This window comes from Pieris napi, chromosome 19, assembly GCF_905475465.1.
Source record: "Pieris napi chromosome 19, ilPieNapi1.2, whole genome shotgun sequence".
Taxonomy (NCBI): Eukaryota; Metazoa; Arthropoda; class Insecta; order Lepidoptera; family Pieridae; genus Pieris; species Pieris napi.
The window spans coordinates 3,918,042-3,936,063 of NC_062252.1; the positions used below are offsets into that span (position 1 = coordinate 3,918,042).

At 45.8% G+C, this 18,022-nt stretch overlaps 2 protein-coding genes across 2 annotated transcripts; one reads left to right on the forward strand and one right to left on the reverse strand.

The window, feature by feature from the left end:
* The first annotated feature begins 3,229 nt into the window (after positions 1–3,229).
* LOC125059096 (polyprenol reductase) lies at positions 3,230–5,287 on the forward strand. The gene is made up of 4 exons (XM_047663305.1): positions 3,230–3,711; positions 4,261–4,449; positions 4,619–4,923; positions 5,115–5,287. The coding sequence occupies exons 1-4, from the start codon at positions 3,384–3,386 to the stop codon at positions 5,205–5,207; spliced, it is 915 nt and encodes a 304-aa protein (XP_047519261.1). The 5' UTR covers positions 3,230–3,383; the 3' UTR covers positions 5,208–5,287.
* On the reverse strand, positions 5,288–8,007 carry LOC125059095 (tumor suppressor candidate 3). The gene is made up of 6 exons (XM_047663304.1): positions 7,827–8,007; positions 7,467–7,748; positions 7,255–7,395; positions 6,739–7,027; positions 5,983–6,172; positions 5,288–5,401 (listed from the first exon to the last, which is right to left on the reverse strand). The coding sequence occupies exons 1-6, from the start codon at positions 7,899–7,901 to the stop codon at positions 5,386–5,388; spliced, it is 993 nt and encodes a 330-aa protein (XP_047519260.1). The 5' UTR covers positions 7,902–8,007; the 3' UTR covers positions 5,288–5,385.
* Between the last annotated feature and the right edge of the window lie 10,015 nt (positions 8,008–18,022).

The following is an 18,022-nucleotide window of genomic DNA, read 5'->3' on the forward strand; positions in this document are numbered from 1 at the left end:
GCCCAATCCGTTGATTGCATGGTAGACACTCTGCCTGATTTGGAATGCGAAGAAAATGTCTTGTCGTGCTATGATCTTTTTTTAAATTCTCTCATATCTTCGGCCGATTCCCAGATCCCCAAAAAGCACTCTCCTAAAAATCAGCTGCTTTCCTCTCCCTGGTGGGATGATGAATGCAGCGATTTGTTTGGTAAGAGAATGGCTGCAGAGAAATCCTACTCAGCCAGTATGTCACAGGAGAATTTTATTAATTACCAGAAGCTTGATGCTAAAATTAAAAGGTTGGTATCCAGAAAGAAAAGATGTAGTTGGATACAATTTTGCGAATCCCTTAGCCCTCGTTCTCCATCCTCTATTGTGTGGTCTAATGTGAGGAGATTCCGTCGTTCCCTGAACCATGTTAATCCTTCTTCAAATAACCCTTCTGACTGGCTTAACAACTTTGCGGATAAACTGGCTCCACCTTTCGCTCCCTATGTGGACTCATTTCTAAGTTCTACGCCAGCTCCGGCTAACAATGAAATGGATGCTCCCTTTTCTTTCTCTGAGCTTCAAATCGCTCTTAATGGTCTCAAAGATTCAACTCCAGGGGAAGATGGCGTTCCATATTCCTTCCTGACTAGACTAAATGACAAAGCTAAACTTTACTATCTAAAAATAATCAACAAAATTTTTGAAACTGGTATTATACCGACATCTTGGACATCTCAAATAGTCATTCCCATTCTCAAACCTGGAAAAAACCCTTCAGATTCAAATTCTTATCGTCCCATAGCTTTGTCATCTACTTTAGCTAAAGTAACGGAACACCTTCTTAAAAACCGACTGGAATGGTTAATGGAAAGTAGAAATATTCTCCCCTCATCCCAATTTGGGTTCCGGAAGGGTATGAGTACCACAGACAGCCTCAGTATACTGACAACAGACATTCGCCTAGCCTTTACAAAAGGAGAGTACCTTGTGGGTGTGTTTCTTGATATTGCTGCTGCATATGACAGTGTCCTACTTCCAGCGCTCAGGCAGAAACTGCTTAAGCTGAGTGTTTCTTCGAGGATGGTACATCTCATATGTAATCTGCTATTTACCAGATCTATTTTGATAAAGCATCAGAATACCTCTCTTCCCCCCAGACTAGTCTGGAAAGGTCTCCCTCAAGGCTCAGTTCTCAGCCCTCTGCTCTATAGTATTTATACCTATGACCTCGAACTGTCTGTTACCAGTTTTTGCAATATTTTACAATATGCTGATGATATTGTCCTCTATCACAGCTCAAGCAGTATAGGGGAAGTATCCTGTCGTATCAATTCTGCTTTGTATTATCTAGGCCAGTGGTTGTCTGACCACGGCTTGTCCCTGTCAGTGGGCAAATCTCAGGCAGTGGTGTTTACAAGGAAGAGATACATTCCCACTCTACTCATTTCATTTGAAAATCAAGCAATCAACCTGACAGATAAAGCAAAATTTTTAGGTATTTATTTAGACAACCGGCTGAACGGAATTGCCCATTCTGAACACATTATCAAAAAATGCGAAAAAGGTATTAACGTACTAAGAGCAGTAGCGGGAGTTTGGTGGGGCGCTCACCCCTATTCTTTAAAGTTATTGTATAATGCCTTAGTACGTAGTCATATGGATTACTGTATGTTTGTTCTGGATCCCTTTAACAAATCAGCTGCTGAGAAACTAAACAAAATTCAATATAGGTGCCTTAGAATCATTCTAGGTGCAATGAAATCCTCCCCCACTAATGCTTTGCAGGTTGAGTGTGTTGATCCTCCTCTACACATCCGCCGGCAGTATTTATGTGACCGCTTTGTTAGCAAGATGTTACAGCTATCATCCCACCCTCTTTGGCATCGATTATCCCAACTATCACATTCTCCTTGTACCCGCAACTCCTCTTCCTATCTGCTAGATAGTTATCTAAAGTTCACCAGCCTCCCTAACCCCCTGATATCTTTTCCAATAAATCCCCTGTATTCTACTTCTTATAAAGCCCTGGTATACAAACCTCCCATCATCACAGACCTTGGTCTGATCAAAGGAGCCCCAGATACCAACATCAAATTACAAAGCTATATTAATCAAAATTGGCCAAATCATCTTCTTATTTACACTGACGCATCAAAGCTGTCTCCAGACGGCTGTGTTGGTGCTGCCTGTTGGGTTCCTCGGTATAGAATTATCCTGAAATTTAAATGTCCTCCCGAATCTTCAGTGTTCACAGGAGAGGCTACTGCTCTATTGGAGGCAATCCTGTTTGCACACTCCCATAACATACAACAGACAGCTATTTTGACAGACTCTTTTAGTTGTTTAATGTCCATTAAAGAAAACCCATTTCGCAGCAAATCACGTTTTCCCATTATTCTAAAAATCAGGGAGACTCTGCTCTCTTGTAATCAAAAAGGATTGTCTATCATACTAGTTTGGATTCCTAGCCACTCAGGTATCCCTGGAAACGAGACTGCTGATTCATGTGCCAAATCAGCTGTTGAGTCAGGTCCTCTAGATCATTTTGAAAATTCATCACAGGATCTTTGTACTCTTGCAAAGACATATCTGGACAGAACCTGGAAGACATTTTGGAATGACTCCAAATCGGTTAAGGGTAAGTTTTATGCTTCCATCCAACCAAACATACCAAGACAACCCTGGTTTTGTCATTATCGGAATGCAAATCGCTGGATTACATCCACAATCTCACGTCTTCGTCTTGGTCATGCTTGCACCCCTGTTCATCTAGCCAAGCTCCGGATAAGGGATCACTCTATCTGTGAGTGTTGCTTGGATGAAGGCACTGTATCTTACATTCTATTTAATTGTCCCAAACTAACCTATCCTCTCTATGCCGTTCTTCCCCGTAAAGTCCCCCGTCCTTTAAGTGTTAAATGTTTGTTAATGTTTGTGTTTAGTCCATATTGTAGATTTTTATGTAAATATATAGAAAGCAATAAAATTAAAGTGTAATATATATATAAAAATTATTATAAAGAGGAAACAGTATTTAATAATGGTATTATTACTCACTCATATTTGTGTTGTCTGTGCAGTCTTAAAACTAACAATCGAATTGCAACTATTTTGTTTTTGTTTAGGTGCATATTCAAAATTAACTTAATTATTATTTTCACCGATCAATCTCCATCGTGCCTTCTCCATCTACACGACACTGGCGAAGTACCTTGTGCCCAGTTGGCACATATAAAAGCCATTAAAAAAAAAAAAAAAAAAAAATTCTTAAGAAAATTAGAAAGGCGAACACATAAACATAATTATTATTCTGCACCTTATCTTACCGTTATGTCCCAGTTTCTCGTCAGTACCGTTTCTAAACACCAAGAATTAATACTTGTGACCACTGACCAGTATATTCTTTAATAATGTTAAATATTCTCGATCTAGGTTTTCTTAGCTTAGCCTTTATGGTTACCTTTACCGGTTTCCTTATTAATCATTATGAAAAGCACGTCCCGGCATTTATCATAAAAGGATTTAAATACGGTGCTTTTGCGTATCAAGGTTCTGGTGCTAATTACTTACATATAATCGAAGTTCCAAAGGCACTTTACAGACATTTTTATGCTTTCTCCTCTATATTTAGTATTTCAACTTTAGTGTATGCAGTTTTAGTATATTACTATGAATTTACTGTCCATAAATATTTACTGTTTATCTTGAAGCTGATTTTGGAACAGGATGAAGCATCTGGTAAGAAATAATATCATGAAATTAAGTTACTCATATTTGAATATCACTTTAGACCAAATATATTATATAAAGAATATTTACATTACACCTTACTATCTATTATTCACTAATTAGTGATACCTAACTGTACTGACACTGATACCTTATTAAGAATATATTTATCAATACAGTAAAAACCATTTAGAACAAATGAAAGGTCCTGGTTAAATTCTATTGTTTTAGGTACTTAATAACAACATCATCGGCTGTTACAACTATTGGTCCAAATAGTCGTCCCTTCGATGTCGTTATAAAAGATTTTAACTGTACTAATAATCTAAAAAACTAGGAAAGATTTCCTAAATCTAGATTTCTATGATGCACCATAGAATATTATTTATACAAGACTTGCCTAAAAATTACATCTAAAAATGAGTTACACATTGGCTTATACAAAAGGGAGGCTGGGTTACTGATTCCCATTTCTAGGCTGGACATTTTACAAATTCACATAGGGGCCTAGGTACACCTGAAATAAACGTAATGTATTTTTGTTGTCTCTGTTTACAGTATCTGCTGCAGCTGTATGCATAGCATTGTCCCTTCTGACTTTGCAATGCTTAAGAAGGTGTTATGAGACATATTTCCTACAAGTCTTTGCCAAGGACAGTAAGATGAACTTAAGCCACTACATAGCTGGGCTTGTTCATTATTTTGCTGTCATTGTTGCAGCAGTAGGACAAGGCCCTTTATTTTGTGGTAAGAAAAGAATATTATACAATTTGTTTAGCAATCACTCTAGGAGGCAACAATTTACTCTAGGAGAAATAACCACTTATTAAATTTAAAAACATTGATCAAATTTGGTAGCTTTAAAAAGACATTTAATTAATTTAAATTGTTATTATCTTATAATATTTGCTTCCAGGTAGTCAAGATAGAGAAAAAATTGTGTGGATTGATAGAAGAACAAAATTTTTGTCAATTCCATGCATATTGATTTTTACATGGGCATTTTATGAACAGTATAAAACAAACATTATTTTTGCAAATTTGAGAAAGGACAAATCAGGAAATGTTATAACAGAAACCCATAAAATACCCCATGGACGGTTATTTAATCACATTTCTAGCCCACATCGATTTTGTGAGATTATAATCTATACAGTATTAATAGCCTTAATACCTACAAAAACATATTTTTGCATTTATTTGTGGGTCTTATGCAATCAGGTATGCTTACAGAACTTATTAACATCATATTTTTTCTTGTTTTCATAGTAGTTCTAACTAGTTTAATAGCATCATCATCAATTTAATCCTGTATTTGCAAATTATAATGTCAAACAATATTTGATATAAAACTGTATCATTATAGTAATTTATAAATTTGAAATAGCTCTAATAATAGTTTATGATTTCAGATTCAGACTGCTATCCATGCACATGTTTGGTATAAAAATACATTTAAAGAGTATCCCTTGAAGCGAGATGCTATTTTTCCAGGAATTCTATAGAATAAGATGTTTTATATTTTGATGTAACATTTGTTATTTATTTTTTATATCAATATAAGATTAAAAATAATACCAACAAATCATTATAATTTAATTTATTTACTTATAAATTGCACATTACAGTAATAAATAGGTAGATCTTCACACCTTAGTGACTGCAAACACTAAGCTTCTATCTTCACTTGAATAAGAAACTGGAAAAAAAGTTCAAAGTTGAGATTTATTATTAAATTACACAAAATTATACAATTATATGGAAAGAGACACTTTATACATCTCCATAGCTAGTCTGCAGAGTCTAGCCAATATGGATTGCTTAACCTATAGTACTCTATGCACCAGATTAACTGGATGGAAATATAATAATGTTAATGAAATTAATTTTATAGTTTACCCATAGTATAACTGTTCAAAAAAGAATTATTATTTTCATATAGAGTGAATTTTATTATCAGTTTATTATAAAAAACCACTTGGGAAACTAAGTATCAGACTCGAAACTTACACCAAACATTATGTGTGACTTCCTTATTTCAAAAATATTTTGACATACATAGCTCCAAGTTAAGACTCTGAATGTTACTCTTAGTGTGGGCATTGGGAACATTGTCACACAGAATCAGAGTGTTTATATATTCCCGTATCATTACTAGGAAATAATTTTGCTATTTAAGTTTTATGTGTGTGGCAAAATGTGGGCAACATTTTCTCTATTTTATATTTAAATTTATTTGATGTCATACTAAAAAGTTTCTGACTGGGTGAATTATCTTACCTATAAGGGTACCCCTGTGTCTTAGATCTAAACACAGACAGCAGCAATGAAAAGAAAACACAAACAAGTACTAGTCCAACTACAGACTGAAACCGACGTTTCTTTCCTTCTTGGGGACTTTTTGCTTCAGTGCCTTTTACTCCACCAGCTGATTCTATCATTAAGATCATACCAACCACTACAGCAGCATCTAATATGGAATTAAGGAATGTATTGATTATAAATATTATTTGTAGTTTGTGACTTAGGACCATGAAAGTCCTAAACTTTATAGATTACATGGCAGTGGCTAGCACTTTATACTGGCAAAAAGACATTGCCTACTCAACTGAAATGTTTAAAAATGTCCCATTGTGCATAAAAATACTGTAATATAAATTAGCATCACTTGACTGAAACTAAGAGCTATATAAAATGTTTGTTTTATTATGTTAATGGTGTGCCTGATTCTTTCTATATATTCAAGTTTTTAGAGTTTAAAAAATGTTTATAATTATAAATAGTTTTTGGAGTTTAAAAGATGTTTATAATTATAAATATGTTCCTAATGTCCTTGAAAAATACATTTGCATATAAACAAAAATAAATATCACATGAGTACCTGTTGTTATCCATTGAAATATTATGTATAAAAAAAGATAATTGTTAACTTTTTAAGTTGCCTACCCAGTCTTAAAACAGTTTACACACCACTTGATATGATACTTGACATCTACCATAACATTGTCAGATTTTCCAACTTAAATAAAAGGATACTTAATGCAGCAACAATGTAGCTTTCTAACACAAATTGTCCATGTGAACCACTATTAATGTAAACTGGTCCAGTCTTGGTTCTATGGTAGAAGGGAGGGCCTCTGATCTGGTTCCACATCTGTCCAGAAACCATAGCAAAGCAGAAAAATAGAGCAGCCACTGCCCACATTTGTTTGTTGTACAAAAACTCCAAGTTGTTGCGCCTTAGATATAAGAATGCAGCCACAAGCACAAACAGTAAAGTAAATGCAACTGCTCCTGAGTAGTTTGGAGGTCTAAATACTCTTATCTGTCAAAAAATTGAAATCATAAATTTATTGTTAATAATTATTTTCAGACCAAAACAATCAAATAAATCCTAAATATGTAAATTAATTAACAACAAAGGAAATGTTAGCACTAAGTTAGAATTAGATATTATGAAGTGCCTATAATACATTATAGACAGTTTGTTGTCTAATAATTTTGGTTTCTTTTATTGACTTTTAAAAAGAGATACAAGCACATAATAATTACCTGTACATCAGTCCTGTCATTTATCCATTTGCCTATAGCTTCAGCATGAATACCAGCTCTTTCAAAATCCATAGAATCCGCAGGTTTTGGCTTTCCTTTAGCAGGAAAGTGCATAATTACAGGGGCTGTATTCAATCTTAACTGAAATATGAACAATATTTACTCAGCAAATGTTATGATGCCTTTTATCATTGGAGGTATTATGCACTTACCATTTGGAAAATATCAGATCCCTCATCAAAATCAACCATACCGAAGAAGAGTTTATTTGTATAAGATTGGGAAAATCTAAAGGAGTTGGCGACTAATAAATACTCATCATAGACGTGCTGGCATATAGCGCAGCGACGCGAGGGTGCCATAGCAGTGAACATTACTATGAAGGAATAGTCTCTAGGTGGTGATTTCACATACTCCTTAAATCTGTTCAAATTTAACGGAATTATTGACGTCTTAGCTGTGAAATCTGTAAGCTGCTGTACCTTTTCTTCTAGCTGTAAGGACAACAAAATTGTTAACTGAAGTAGTAAAACTTTGCCGGCCTACGTAACTCTAATACAGCACAGACATACCTTAACTCGATTCTGAGCGAGTGTCTTAGAATAGGTAAGGATGGCACACACAAAAAGTAAAAGTTTAAACTTCATTTTCTCTCAGAAAAATATTATAAAGGTAGAATAAACAAATTAATGTAATTCTTAACATTCAGCCAATTAATACACGCCAGCCAGCCAACTCGTAAACGTAACAAAATATGTCAATGTCAAATGTTTCCTTTTACTTCAATAAATTTATGTCAACCACCCGTATTGTTTTTATAGACAGTGATCTGTGAATATCACAGGATATGTATTTTTTTCTTAGTTTTATGAATAATCATAGAAACTAGCCCATACCTCGAAGGAGAAAGCCGACCTTTTGGGCTGTCTCTTCGCGTACAACTCGATTTTGGATAACCAAGGGACGTCACTACCAACCATTTCGCGGTTGATACTTAGATGCTAGAACTCATATTCTGGCAACGTGCTGTCCGCAAAGGTCTGTCTAACTTGGACGTTCATAAGTTGACCCTGATGGCATCCCCTCAATTATGCAAGTATGCAACTGGTGCTCCTGAGTTGACTCCGGTCCTGTTAATGCGCTTTTTTCGGTACCTGTACTCGCTTGGCAATGTCCCGAAGTGCCGAAGGCCCCTACAATACATCCGATCCCAATTATCACTACAACTTTCACCCTGGTCGTTCAGCTGGTCACCACCTTGTATACCTTACACATAGGTGGGCAGAGGCAAATGAGTCCAAGGGGGAGGCGCTGGCAGTAAGTTTCACAGCGAAAGCCTTCGATCGGGTGCAGAGCACATAATATCTCGAAGCTTCCAGCCTATGGGCTTCCCGAGAAACTATGCGACTAAATCTCCAGCTTTCTGGCCGATCGGAGCATCAACATTGTAAACGACGGAGCATGTTTCGACCTTAAGCCCGTGAACGCCCACAACGTCCAACAAGGCTGTGTCCGATTCCAGACCTTGTTTCTTCTGCATATCAATGTTATGGTTGCAACTTAGCAACATTCATTGCTATGCGGACGACATCACAGTCAAAACAAACGTGGAGTCTCGGAATGGGGTCGAATAATCTAGTCCAATTTATTTCGTAATCTTACAGCTAACAAAAAATATATGTATAAACAAACAATTACATTAATCATAAAGCCAAAAATGGAATAAGTATATAATTATTTACTGGCCCTTGGACTAATGACTAATTTGGCTGTGATGTGTGATGGTGTAAAAGTGAGGGTATGTACATGAAGGTGTGTATGTGGGGTATGCTCATGATGCAGGTGATTTTGCGCTATGGATATTCTTAATAGTCATTTTAACCATACTCCGCGTATGGCTAAATTCAACGAAGAGCGGTTCAAAACGTCGACGATCCATCCCTTTCCAAGCGGAATCTTCTACCGCATTTACCACGGAGAGCGTTGAGAGGAGTTGTTCAGATTAATACCAGCAGCTGAGTTTCATTATCGGACGTTTCAATCCAATTTTCAATACGAAATTCCACCCGACCTCGACGTCAATCGTTCCACAACTGAGCGTTTTTATGACAGTTTTTGCCGCACAACCACTATGTAGTAGCTACCCACTGCCCACTGAATTTAGGGATGTTTGCTTGAGGTTGACTGGTTCAGAATTACTTGGTCGATGTTAAAATAAAACTCCCTAATTACTTGTAGAGAAGAGGTGAAGATGGAATAGTGAATGATATTTATTTACAAAACTGTGTACAATTATACTTAAAAATTATCCTACACTTACAACTAATATTAACATGTGGTGCCCAAATGCGGAGCGTTGATTGGTTGCGCAGGTACCAGAGTAGACGATAAAAATGCGGCGCGGCAAAAAGTTGGCCTTTTTCTGCACACAGCCGCCGAAGCGTACGAACGTGTTCATCTCAGAACACTTCGGTATCGTAGCCTTACGATAACGCTAAAACTGTCCTTTTCAGGACAAATTATCGTATCACGACTAAACGTCTAACAACTGTCCTTTTCAGGACATATTATTCTTGTTTCACGACGAAAACGTTTGACAACTGCCCTTGTCAGGGCAAATTACCGTGACTTACGACACGATGAAACTGTTCTTTTCAGAACACACGACCGTATCTATTCTGATATGTTCTTCTCAGAACACATCACTGTTTCAATACGACACGTTAATCAATCACCTACAGGATTCCCCCTCTAGCGAAGCGTACCGGCAGGCGTATAACGCGGCCTCGGCGAGTTGTCCTTGTAGGTATTGAGTTGTTCCCAATGTCTTGTTGTTTCATGTCGTTGTCATTTTGATGTTTCAGGTTGTTATCGTTTTGATGTTTCAGGTTGTTGTCGTTTTGATGTTTCAGGCTATTTAATGGTTCATGTGTTTCGTTCGCACTTGATGTGATTTGCTCGTTGCAGGTACTCGGTATTGTATTAGTGGGCACATCTGGCTCGGCGATTGTGTAGGCGGGTTTGAGTCTGTCAATAGAGATCTTTGTTTCACGGTTAGGTAACTGCAGTGTGAATATCTTGATGTTGTGCAGGTAGGTATTTAGCGGCGCTTGTATGGTGGCGGCGTCTTTGATATTTTCGCGGTAGAAGTTTATCATACCGAGAAAACGTCGCAGCTCTTCTACGGTTTGTGGCTTTGGAAAATCTGTGATAGCCTGTACTTTATCTTGGGGTGGCTGTATTCCTTCCGCCGTGACTTGATGACCGAGGAATTTGACAGTTGGCTGGCCGAAAACACATTTTGATGGGTTGATGGTAATACCGTATTCTTCTAGTCGCTGTAATACGGTGCGTAGGTGTTTTCGGTGCTCTTCCTCGTCGATTGACGCTATCAGCAGATCATCAACGAAAGGGAATACGAAGTCGAGTTCGCGCAGTACTTCGTGAATAAAACGTTGGAATGTCTGGCCGGCGTTCTTTAGACCAGGACACATGCGCGGAAACTCGAAAAGGCCAAATGGTGTGATTATGGCGGTTTTCTCCACATCTTGCTCGCTGACTGGCAGTTGTTGGTAGGCGCGGTTGAGGTCGAGTGTGGAGAAAATTTTCTTCCCTGCGAGTTGGTATGTGAAATCACGTATGCGTGGTATGGGATACCGATCGGGCTTGGTTATAGCGTTGAGCCTTCGGTAATCGCCACACACGCGTAACTCTCCACTCTTCTTAGGCACGACGTGAAGAGGTGATGCCCAAGGGCTTTTGCTTGGTCTGCATAACCCTTGGTTAATCATGTTCTGAAATTCTTTCCTGACCATTTCGTAGCGATGCGGCGCAATGGGGCGTGGCCTGCAGTGAAGAGGCGGTCCATTTGTTTCAATGAAGTGTTCGACGGAATGTTTAGGACTTAGCTTCATTGAAGTGAGTCTAGTTGTGCCTGGGAAATCTGCTAGTATGCTGTGGTAATTTTGCCCAATGTCTATACTGCGAACTGTAGGTATGCCCGCAGTACTGAGTTGAGCGTTAGTTACCAGCTGTGTTTTCCCGTCGATTAATCGTCGGTTTTTTACGTCGACAATGAGGTGGTGGTACTGTAAGAAATCTGCTCCCAGGATTGGCTTGGACACATCTGCTACGACGAATTTCCATGTGTATGGTCTTCGGAGGTTAAGATCGAGTGTGAGTGACTTCTCTCCGTATGTTGGAATTACAGTGTTGTTGGCGGCGTACAGTTGAAATGTTAGTGGTTTTTCGCGTGAGCCTTTTTTCTTTGGTAGCACGGAGATATTGGCTCCTGTGTCGACCAAAAAGGTAAGTTTCGATACCCTGTCGGTAACGAAAAGGCGGTGTGATGATTCGGTAACGCCAGTTCCCGCCGCGGCCAGCGTTACTTTTAGTTTTCCGACTGGTTAATGGGCTTGACACTGCATGGTGGTGTGCATTTCTTCGCGTCCATACCGTAGCGTTGATGGTAGTAGCAGTACGGCATCGGAGATTTTTTTCGGCTTCGGTCTTCCATCTGTGACTCTCGTCGGTTCTCGCTGTGATATGGAGATGCGTTCCGCGAGCGTGATTGGTGGACAATCTTCTTATTTCACCGATGAGTGTGTCGATGGTTGGCTGTTGCGGATGAGGTGGTGGGACGCGGAACGACAGTGAAATACCGGAGACTTCCTGGCTCGACGGTGTTGATGAAGTTAGACGCTCTGCACCGGAATTTTCTGTTGTCGACATCTTCAATTTTCTTGGTGTTCTTCTCGGGGTTGTTCTTCTCGGGCTTGTTCTTCTCGGGGTCACCACTTTAGGGATGTTTGCTTGAGGTTGACTGGTTCAGAATTACTTGGTCGATGTTAAAATAAAACTCCCTAATTACTTGTAGAGAAGAGGTGAAGATGGAATAGTGAATGATATTTATTTACAAAACTGTGTACAATTATACTTAAAAAATATCCTACACTTACAACTAATATTAACATGTGGTGCCCAAATGCGGAGCGTTGATTGGTTGCGCAGGTACCAGAGTAGACGATAAAAATGCGGCGCGGCAAAAAGTTGGCCTTGTACAGCTGTCTGCCACCCTGTTGAGCACACGAGCCTTTTCTTTTATCGCGTTTTGTTTAAAATCTTTATTAAGTAAAGATAATAACAAACACCGTACGAGGGAGCCGCCTGCACCAAATATTACGCCGGCACTAAGGTAAGCAAAGTGCTGCGCCTATCCCGGCTTCCCACCAGCGGGTCTCACCGGGGGATGCGCATGCGCGGACCGAACTGAGGTGTCCAGGCTGTGCCTGGCAGACTCCAGCTCCCGCTATGGAGCGAAGATCCCGTCGCGACGAGTCTGGCCCGCGCGCCAAAGAACGCTCCCGCTCGCGCGGTGGAGCCGCGCCGCCGCCGCCGTCGTCAACGAAAAATACACCCGCGTCGCGTATGGCAGACCGGCCCAGGAGTGACTCTCGCTCGCGTAGCGATCGAGCCCTGGGACCGGGAGCCGAAGACAGTGTAAATAAAAACATTTCTTACGAACAGCTCTCGTCGCGGTATACGGCTGACGTATACCCCGTCGCAGCGGCCCCCCACAACCCCTCCCCCGCGGAGGAAAATAGTGGCCAACGCAAACTATTGCGTACGACCTCGGATGTAAATTTAAATGTTAATTTAAATGTAAACTTAAGTGAAAGTGAAAGTTCAAGTGCCCACGGAGGCGATTTAAGGCCGCAGCTCTCGTCACGGTATACGGACGACGAGAGCGCCCTTGTCGCCACCCCGCACCGACCTCAACCTCACCAAATAATAAATCCTGTAAGTAAAGATTTATCAGACCTATCTTACCAAGGTGACAACCCTGCCCATGGGCGCGATCCCGAAGAGTTGATCGCGTACCTAGAGGGCGACCTGCGGCCTTTGCAGCCCGTATCCGCGCGAGCCGGATATGAGTTGGATGCGTTTTTTGTAGCGCAGACAATCATAGGCCGGTACGCAACGGACGGGCTCGCACGTGCCATGTGCGAGTACCTCTCGCAGACCCGCAGGCGCCTACTGGAGCAGGGTGTCTTGACATCGCCGCTATCAAGCGACGAACACAATGCGCTCGCCGAAGCGAGGCGAGCGCGTAATTTCTCCTTACGCCGCCCGCCGCCGCAGGACTTTTACGAGGACGCCGCCGGGACGGCGCCCAAGCGCGTGTGCGCACAGACGACGCCGCCAAACATCGAATCTCAACACACGATGCCGCCGCAACCGCAGGCGCCGTTGTCTCAGAGAGACCCGCGTCGTCGTCGCCTGGCGGATGCGCCCATGGGCATGACGCCCACCATGGCGACCCCCGCACCCCATCAAGTGACGGCTCAAAAAGAGCCGCAGGACACGGCGGGCACGAATAAACTGACGACCGCCTCGCCCATGGGCATGACGCCCACCACGGTGCCTCCTGCACCCCCACAAGCGACGGCTCAATCAACGCCGCAAGACGCGGCGAATTCATACGCCGCGACGACCGCTTCGCCGGCAGTAGCCCGCCGGCCCCCCCTCGCACCCCTGTCCCCCGCCGCGGTGAAACCGAAATACCCGCCATTTGTGATCGAGTCCCTCCCTGATTGGACGGTGCACATCAGGGAGATGAAAAAAAGACTCGGACGCACAATCAACGCGCGCGCTTTCGGACAGGGGTTGAAAATCATCCCCGAAGACGAAGAGGAGTACCGTGTGGTACAACGGTACCTTGGGGAGTTGGAGAGTAGCGGCGTCAACGTCGTTTACTTCTCCTACTCCCTACCAGCTGACAGGCAGCTGAAGGTGGCAGTACGGGGCGTTCCGGCGGACACGGAGCCCGAGGCCATCATGACAGAGCTGCGCGACCTCGGGTTTGAGCCGGAACATGCTCAGCCCATACGCGCCAGGAAGGGTAGACCGGGGTGTATCTTCCTAGTTATTCTGCGCCGCACCCCCGACCTCACCCCCGCTATATATGGCATCAAGGAGTTGCTGTGTATACCGGGGGTCACGATCGAGTCTTGGCGGGGCAAAAGGGGCCCCGCCCAATGTCACCGGTGCCAAGGATTTAGACACTCTTCGCACCAATGCCACCGGGCCTTAGCCTGTGTGAGGTGCGGGGAGGGACACCACGCCACAGATTGCCCCCTGCCAAAGGGGGCAACGCCGAAGTGCGTCAACTGCAAGGGGGCGCACCCGGCGAACCATAGCACGTGCCCTGTGCTAAAGGAGGAGGCGCGCAATAAGCGCGCAGGCACAGTGGCACACACCACACGGGGCATGGGCGCCTCGAAGGCGCGCGGCGCGCCTGGCGCGCCTGGCGCACCTGGCGCAAGTGGCGCGCGGGGCGCGCGTGGTGCGCATGGCGCGCGGAGCGCGCGTGACGCGCATGGCGCGCATGGCGCACATGGCGCTTCTGCCCCTGCACCCGCAAAGCATGGAGACGAGCCGCGCACGCAAGCGCAGGCTGAGCCGCGCGCCCATGGGCAGCACGTTTCGTACCATCGAGATGTAGACATCATCTCCTACCCTACGGAGCCCCTGCGAGGTCAGCGCAGGCGCCCCAGAGGTAGGAGAGGTCGGGGGGGGTTGCAACCCCCCGCCCCGCCGCGCGCGGAGGTTTCTGCGCAAGCCGAGGCTGGCCCCAGTAGGGCCGCCGCCGACTCCGCTCCAGCCGATGGAGCCACCAGAGCCGCCGGACAGCGAGCCGCACGCCCCCACAGTGGGGGCCCACTGGGGGGCCTAACGCCTTCCATTGAGGCGGCGATCGCAGCAGCGGTTGACAGGGCGGTCAACGAATTAATGGGCGCCCTATACCCGCCCCCGTCCGATCATCATGCAGGACGCCGGGGGCGCAGTCGAGGCGTAAGAAAACAAAGAAGATGAACTTACGCCTCCTGCACTGGAACGCCGCAGGCCTTCGGGGAAAAGGCCACCACCTGCGTCACATCTTGCGTACTCAAGACGTGGATGTGGCGCTCATATCCGAGACACACTTGCGCTCCACCGACCGCCTGAGTGCTGCGGGCTACTTCGTCTACCGCGAAGAGCACCAGGCGATCACCGGGGCGCCCATACGTGGCCTGGCGGTACTGATTAGAAGGAGGATTCCTCATCGTGCCATCCAGGCCACAAATCACACTGGCATCCTGACGCTAGGGGTAGAGCTGGAACTGGGTGGCCAGCCCACAGAAGTGTTGGCCATTTACGCTCCCCCTGGCTCTAACTTCATCCCGGCCGAACTGGAGGCCACACTCAACCAGAGGCCCACAATCCTCGCGGGCGACTGGAATGCCAAGCACATCAGCTGGCACTCGCACTCCAACAGCCCGCGGGGGATTCGACTTCTGCAATACGCCGAGACCCGAGGTTACACCGTGTGCGGGCCAGAAGACGCGACACACTACCCAAGAATAGACACCCACAGGCCGGACATTATAGACTTGGTGGTACACAACCGGCCTGGCCTCCACCTGGCGCAGGAGGTACTGATGGACGAATTCCAGTCGGACCACCAGCCAGTGCTGTGCATCGTCGCGGGGGCACCATCCCCACCTGCGCGCACCTGCAGGGTCACCGACTGGAACGCCTTCGAGTCCATCGTTGGAGACACCCCTACACCCGGCCCACCGGACATGACACCAGGCGCCGTTGACGACATGGCGGAGTCCATGACGCGGCAACTCCAGGCGGCTCTGGCGGAAGCTACCACGACGCGTCCACCGGAGATCATACGCCCAGACCTCGCTCCCCACGTGCAAAGGCTGATCCAACAGAAGCGCGCACTCAGGAGGCAGTGGCAGCGCAATCGCTGCCCAGTGCTGAAGACGCAGCTTAACCGCCTCGCCGAGCGTGTCAAGGCCGAACTGGCGACACACGCGCGGCGCACGTGGGAGCACTCACTGGGAGAGGCCACTACAGAGCCTACTCGCCTCTTCCAATTATGCCGCCGTCTCTACCGGACTCCAGAGCCGAAGCGTCCACTGTATGACAGCAACGGCGTCATCACCTACAATGACACCGATCGGGCCGAAATCTTCGCCGAACACCTCCAGCGCCAATTCTCGCCGAACACCGCGACATCCCCTGCGCGTGTGGCTGAGGTAGAGAGCGCTGTCGAGGCCCGGTTGTCGAGCCCGATCCCACCTGACGAAGCCGGGATCTTCTTCTCGCCATCGCAAGTGCGGAAGACGATCCGACGACTGCCGCTGAAGAAGGCCCCAGGACCGGATGGCATCACCCACCAGGCGCTGCGCCATCTGCCGATGAGGTGGATTGTCGCGCTGGCGCGCCTTTTCACGGGAATCCTCCGGACCCTCCACTTCCCGAAGACCTGGAAAGAGGGCAAGGTGATCCTAATACCGAAGCCCGGGAAGGACTCTACCCGACCTGAGAGCTACCGGCCCATCACTCTGCTCTCGACGCAGTCGAAGCTGTTCGAGAGGCTGCTGCTGCAGAGGATCCAACTTTACCTGCAGCCAAGGCCCGAACAGTTTGGCTTCCGCGGCGAGCACAGCACGACGTTGCAGCTGACGAAGGTGCTCTTCACTGCAGCCACGGCCCTGAACAAGAAGAACGCGGCCGCAGCCGTCATGCTGGACATGGAAAAGGCCTTCGACCGTGTCTGGCACGATGGCCTCGTGTTGAAGCTCGCCGAGTCTCCACTGCCCCGCCGCATAGTCGCCGTGCTCCGCGCCTTTCTCACTGATCGCACGTTTTTCGTAGCGACGGGAGAGGCTGCGTCGAGACCGCGACCTATCACGGCGGGTGTACCACAAGGCAGCGTGCTGTCTCCAATCCTGTATGCCACGTATACTGACGACGTCCCGTGCCCAGAAGGGTGCACCTTGGCCCTCTACGCAGACGATACGGCGTACGTGGCCACATCCCTAAAAATAAAGCACGCTGCGGTTAAGCTCCAACGCGCTCTGGACCTCCTGCCAGAGTGGCTAGAAAAGTGGAGACTAGCCGCCAACCCTAACAAGACACAGGCGATTGCCTTTGGCCAGAGTAAGCTGCCGCCGCCCCTGCGATTCCTGGATCAGGACGTGCCGTGGAAGACGCAGGTCACATATTTAGGGGTCACCATAGACCGGCGACTCACAATGCGGCACCATGTCAACAGGGCAATAGGGAGAGCCAAGGGTGCGACGTACGCGCTCTACCCCCTACTCTACGGCAACTTACCCCTCCAGACTAAGCTCGCGCTCTACAAACTGTACGTGCGCCCACACCTAACGTACGCGGCACCGGCGTGGTACTCCTACACAAAGGAGTCCCACCGCCAGAGACTGCGTGCCGTACAAAACATCAATTTACGACGCGCAGTGGGGGCCCCCCGCTACGTTAGGAACGCCACCATAGCGCGGGACTTCAGGATGGAGTCAATCGACGAGTTCGTCGCACGGCTCGCCAAGGTGATGTTCGATCGAGCGGACGCCTCTCAACATCCCCACCTCAAGGACATCGCGCCGTGGCACTCCAGGCCACCTGACAAGTACAGGTATCCGCGTGAGCTATTCTCCGCGGATACCCCAACAACCGGACGTGACACCAGGGCAGCAACCGCGGCTACGACCGCTGGTCGCCTCGCTGGGCCTCCCCCGGGGCCACCGGGGGTCTCACCCGGCGGAGCTTGACCGCGAGCCGCGTAGCTGCCCGATATCAACTACTAAGACACCAGGGCCAAGTCGAGAATACTCCTTGGCCCCCAACCACCGGACTTGACACCCCGGAATAGACCCCACCGGCTGCGCGCAGCGAGTTGAGGCCAACGCCT

Excerpts from the sequence above, each read along its gene's own strand:
- LOC125059096 (XM_047663305.1), top strand. The coding sequence starts at position 3,384 with ATGTTAAATATTCTCGATCTAGGTTTTCTTAGCTTAGCCTTTATGGTT. Across the intron at positions 4,450-4,618 it reads ACAAGGCCCTTTATTTTGTG|GTAGTCAAGATAGAGAAAAA; the intron begins GTAAGAAAAGAA and ends ATTTGCTTCCAG. Across the intron at positions 4,924-5,114 it reads TGTGGGTCTTATGCAATCAG|ATTCAGACTGCTATCCATGC; the intron begins GTATGCTTACAG and ends TTATGATTTCAG.
- LOC125059095 (XM_047663304.1), bottom strand. The coding sequence starts at position 7,901 with ATGAAGTTTAAACTTTTACTTTTTGTGTGTGCCATCCTTACCTATTCT. Across the intron at positions 7,396-7,466 it reads GATCTGATATTTTCCAAATG|TTAAGATTGAATACAGCCCC; the intron begins GTAAGTGCATAA and ends TTCATATTTCAG. Across the intron at positions 6,173-6,738 it reads CTACATTGTTGCTGCATTAA|ATGCTGCTGTAGTGGTTGGT; the intron begins GTATCCTTTTAT and ends ATTCCATATTAG.